The sequence below is a fragment of the Daktulosphaira vitifoliae genome, unplaced genomic scaffold, assembly GCF_025091365.1.
Source record: "Daktulosphaira vitifoliae isolate Bord-2020 unplaced genomic scaffold, ASM2509136v1 Scaffold_3, whole genome shotgun sequence".
NCBI lineage: Eukaryota > Metazoa > Arthropoda > Insecta > Hemiptera > Phylloxeridae > Daktulosphaira > Daktulosphaira vitifoliae.
In genome coordinates this window covers 13,424,166-13,428,901 of record NW_026099574.1, presented here as the reverse complement: position 1 = coordinate 13,428,901, position 4,736 = coordinate 13,424,166, and the positions used below count along the sequence as shown (strand labels likewise).

Genomic DNA, 4,736 nt, shown 5'->3' with positions numbered 1-4,736 from the left:
ATCCATTAATTTATATTGTTCTGAAAATTAATCTGCCCCTATAGAATCTCATAAATAAATAAACTCACATAAAAATCTTCGTTAATATTATCATACCATATGAAATTACAACATAAATTAGTTATAATAATGCATAATGTATAAATACTAATGTATTCAAAAAATTATTACTATAATAATCAATTGTTACAATGAAAATATAGGGATAATATTCAAAGTAAATACTACTGTATATAATTTAAAAATACTCCTTTTAATTATATGCAAATATACATAAAATAAAAATCTAATATTATAATAGTAAAATTCTTTGAATTTATAATAAAAGATTCACTAATATGTGTACATTATTATTTATAATATAACCAAACAAACAATTTTTATAAATTGAATAATCCTATTTAGTATTCTACGTATGATTGAATTTGTACCCATATGGAGTATTTTAAAGATATTTATTGAATGATCTTTTATCTTCGGGAATATATATCAATGGTGAATCTACTTCATGTTTATTCTCATTTTTATCTAAAAGGATATTTTACAGAAATATAAAAAATTAAAATAAATAAATTCATCATGGTGAAACTAATTCCATCTCAGCTTTGCATCGATGTTCATAATAATTATACCTTCATTTAATTGATAATCGATTTAAAATTTGATTCATCATCGATTTTTAAATTACATGAAGTATATAAATTAGTTTCGTTTGATTTGAAATAAATCAGGTTTTATAAAGATATTTTATTATTATTAATTTAAATAAAAATAACTAGAGCTTGTATTTTAAATATATAACATATCTAAGTAGATTAGTACCTTCAATATTTTTGGAATCCAGCATTTGAGTAGAAGCGCTTGTAAAATCTTCAATATATTCTAGAAATTCATAATATGTCATTTATTTAACTTATGATATTCCTAAGTTTAATGTTTATAGTTAAATGATATTTTTCAATAGCTGAATAAAATGATAAAAAATTAATATTTTCCTAGTGAGTCATTTTACTAATCACAGAAATATTTCAATATTATAAAATAAAATATAAAAAACTAAATCTATTTATTTAAGTATATGAGATATCTAAGTAAATCAATATCTTCTAAGTTTTCTACATGTAGCAGTTGAGTAGAAATAATTTAAGAACCTTCAAAATATTCTAAATATTTACAGTTTATTTATTTTTTCATTTATGATATTCCTAAACTCTGTACCAAAAAGGATAATTAAAATAAGAAACTTGTATAAATTTTTTTTTTTAATAGTATGTTATTTATTGAAGATTCTATTCATTAGATAGAAAAAAAAATCAATTAAAGAATTTTCTATATTTTCTAAAAATGTACAATTTATCAAGAAATTTCAATATTAAATTTTATTACAAAATCATGCCCCAAATAAAATTAAAACAAGGTATAAAATAAAAGATTTTTACCTTCTTCGGGTGAATCTAGTAAAGCTGGTATAATAGTTTCATTGGTAGCTGTGTCGAATATAAACCCTAAATCAAGATATCTTTCTTGAATCGCCCACTGAGAAAATAATATTATTTTAAAGTTGAAAAAATTATAACGTTTGAAATTACTCTCATCCATTTCAGTAATGTTATTTTCATGACTTAATTTTTGCCAAATTGAATGGTAACTTTCGGAATTTAAGTTACAAAAACTCATGCCTTTATGTAGTTTTTCATTCCATTTAGTAAGAAAAGTAAATATGTTCGATAATGTTTCATCAATATTCGATTGATTGACTTGCAAAAGTGGTAATAATTTTAAAATTTTTTTATCTTGAAGATCCTTAAGTAATACTTTTACAATAAATGTTTTTATATAATTATATTCTACTGGGTGTCTAAGGAATTTATCTAAAGCATATAAGGCACCTCCCATATGTGTCACTAATGAAGTTAAAAACGGTATAGTTTTTAGAAGTTCAATAGTACAATTATACGCATAAGTGTGCACATTTTCTTGACTTGAAAAATATTTACAGTGATTTTGAAAATGATTTAACATAAGTAAAATATTCTTTAAAATGTTTGCGTAAGAACATCCAAGTAATAACGTCATACAACGTAATTGTTTATCATATCTATAAGTATTTTGAATTATATCTTGCAATGAATGATTACAATTCGAATATGTGATATAGTTGACATCATTTATATTTTTCCAACCAGTGTGTTTAAACAAATGATTGATTTTATTTGAAGAATATTTCGTAGAGCAGCATTTTTCTTCTTTATGAAAAAAATGAAAACGTATATTTGTAATTAAGAATAGATTAATAATAAAAAATGTTGATCACATTTACATGATATTATTTAAAATATATTATCAATTTTAAAAGTATATCCAATTTGCATTTTATTTGTTATAAATGATCATCAAATTTACGAGTTTACTTTCGTATATTACACAAATATATTTATTGGTTTACATATACTATAAATACGAATTGAGAAAAATTCATAATAGCATTAGATAAGAAAGAAAAAAATAAAATATAGAGACGCCGGATAGCTTATTTTATGATAAGTAATTGACAAATAATAAATATTTATCTTAATTTTATGGACATTAGATAAACAGAAGTTTTTTAGAAGTGAAAAGTGAAAAAAATATTATACAAATAACACAAAAAAACTTACCCAACTTTTATTTTTAAAGGATTTGTTTGGATTGTAATATAAACTTGTTTTTAAAACAGAAATTTTTATTTGACTTACTGTTCTTAAGTCAAAAATTTAAATTATACTGATTTGACTTACAATAGACCACATTACTAATATCATGGTAAATTTCAAAAAGATTATTAATGTAAAATATTATTTTATTACTTTAACGAAAATATGTCATATTCATGTCCAATTTATTGGAAGTATTTATACCTGATAAATTTTCTGGTAAAAATGTTTCTTTGGTGTTCAAGTCCAATTTGAATCCTAGATTATTATACTTTTCAATAAGAGTCCAATGAATTAAAATGTTGATTTTCTGACTTATAAAGCTCCAAAAGTTTTGATTATTTCCTGTTTCTTTTAAAACTTGATGATTCTTGTTTAATTTTTGCCATAATGTTTCCAAATTTGGAATTTTCAATTGACATTGATTTAAATCTTTTTCTAGTTTAACTTCACAAAACGTAAGATAAAGTTTTATTGTATTTAATACGGTTTGAGTATTTAATTGGTTTATTTGTAGAGGTAATGATACTTTTAAAGTGTTTTCGAAATACAAGCTATTAGTTACATTACTTAAAATAAGTTTATTACAATTTGTCATTGGGTTATGATGTAATTTGTCTATAATAACTAATGCGCCGTTCATTAATGTTGCTAAGTAACTTAAATTTTGTATTATATTAATTAGTTCAATAGTGCAGTCGCACGCATTTTTGTTTTCATTTTCTGGATGTATTAATGATTCACAATACCCTAAAAAACGGTTTATAATAAAAAAAATTGTCTTCAATACGTTGCCGTAAGAACATCCGAGTATTATTGTTGCATTACGAATGCGAGTTGCACAATTCTTTGACGTTATAGGCATTTCTAACGTTTGTTGTAATGTGTACTTTTGATTAAAATTAGTAATATACAACACATCATTTAATTTTTTCCAGCCATCATGCTTCAATAAATATTCAATTTCATCTTTGGTACTATTTATTATTTCAATATGCTTAACCATAAAATATATTAAGACATATAATTTAATACTTTGAAAAATTGCCATTTTAATATTTCTAATATTAAGCTATTAAACTTGAATACTATAAAATATAACAAGATTTTGCTGGTTTTGATAAAAAAAAATTCTACGTATTATTTGTTTAGTTGCTATTAACAGAACAACTTACAAATGTGTTATAGTTCATTTTAATTGTCATAATTTAATATATTTAAAAAAAGGATCCCTAGAAAAACAAGCATTTTATAGTTTTTTAAGATAATAATAATTTTTATAATTTTTTTAAATTATAAATTAACATACGTTTTTCATTGGATTTTCATGTAATACCTTATCAAAAGAATGGTTATTGTCTTTAATAAATTCTGAACAATGATTCAGTTTTAACAAAGAGTTATAGCAAAATGAAAATGATGGACCTGACAACCTTCCGTCAGGATAAAAATTTTATTTGGAACATTATGAACGTTTCATTATCTTTAATTTATTATAGGTCTAAGCAATGCACATAATATTACGAATCAGTATCAAATTGAAATGGAAAAAAAAAATTGAAGTTGTTGATAGTGATGAGTGGACTGTATGAGATCTTGTGGTGATAATGTCGATCATCTGAGTATGACGAGTCAGAGTATAGATCTAGGCACGTAAATGAAAACAGACGGCGGATAAGCGACTACGGCAGTGAAGTTATTTAGTGTTGGATTATTGGAGGTGTGCAAGGGCACGAGAACTTTGAGAACAAGAGTGCAACAAATAAATAATAAAAATTTTGACGTACAATGTCTAAGCAATTTACCATTCAAGCGAAGGCGCTTGCTACAAAAAAGATGACGCATTAAAAATTTGACTCACTGACGTACGACGATGAAGTGTATACGGATGACATCTGACACGTAGACCATCGATTTCCCGTACTGGGTGGGAAAGGGGAGAGTAAAGTAAAGACGCTAGGTATCAGCTGTAACACGATATAATATAATTAACAGTGTTTGTTGTGACAACTGGTCCATTAGGTCTTTGCTAAATGCGTTCTC

At 24.0% G+C, this 4,736-nt stretch overlaps 1 protein-coding gene across 1 annotated transcript; it reads right to left on the bottom strand.

Annotated features, from left to right (window-relative positions):
• Positions 1 to 230: 230 nt before the first annotated feature.
• LOC126902739 (uncharacterized) lies at positions 231 to 3,786 on the bottom strand. The gene is made up of 4 exons (XM_050680336.1): positions 2,898 to 3,786; positions 1,440 to 2,246; positions 823 to 882; positions 231 to 528 (listed from the first exon to the last, which is right to left on the bottom strand). Exons 1-4 carry the CDS (start codon positions 3,742 to 3,744, stop codon positions 446 to 448), a joined length of 1,797 nt encoding a protein of 598 aa, XP_050536293.1. The 5' UTR covers positions 3,745 to 3,786; the 3' UTR covers positions 231 to 445.
• Positions 3,787 to 4,736: the final 950 nt, after the last annotated feature.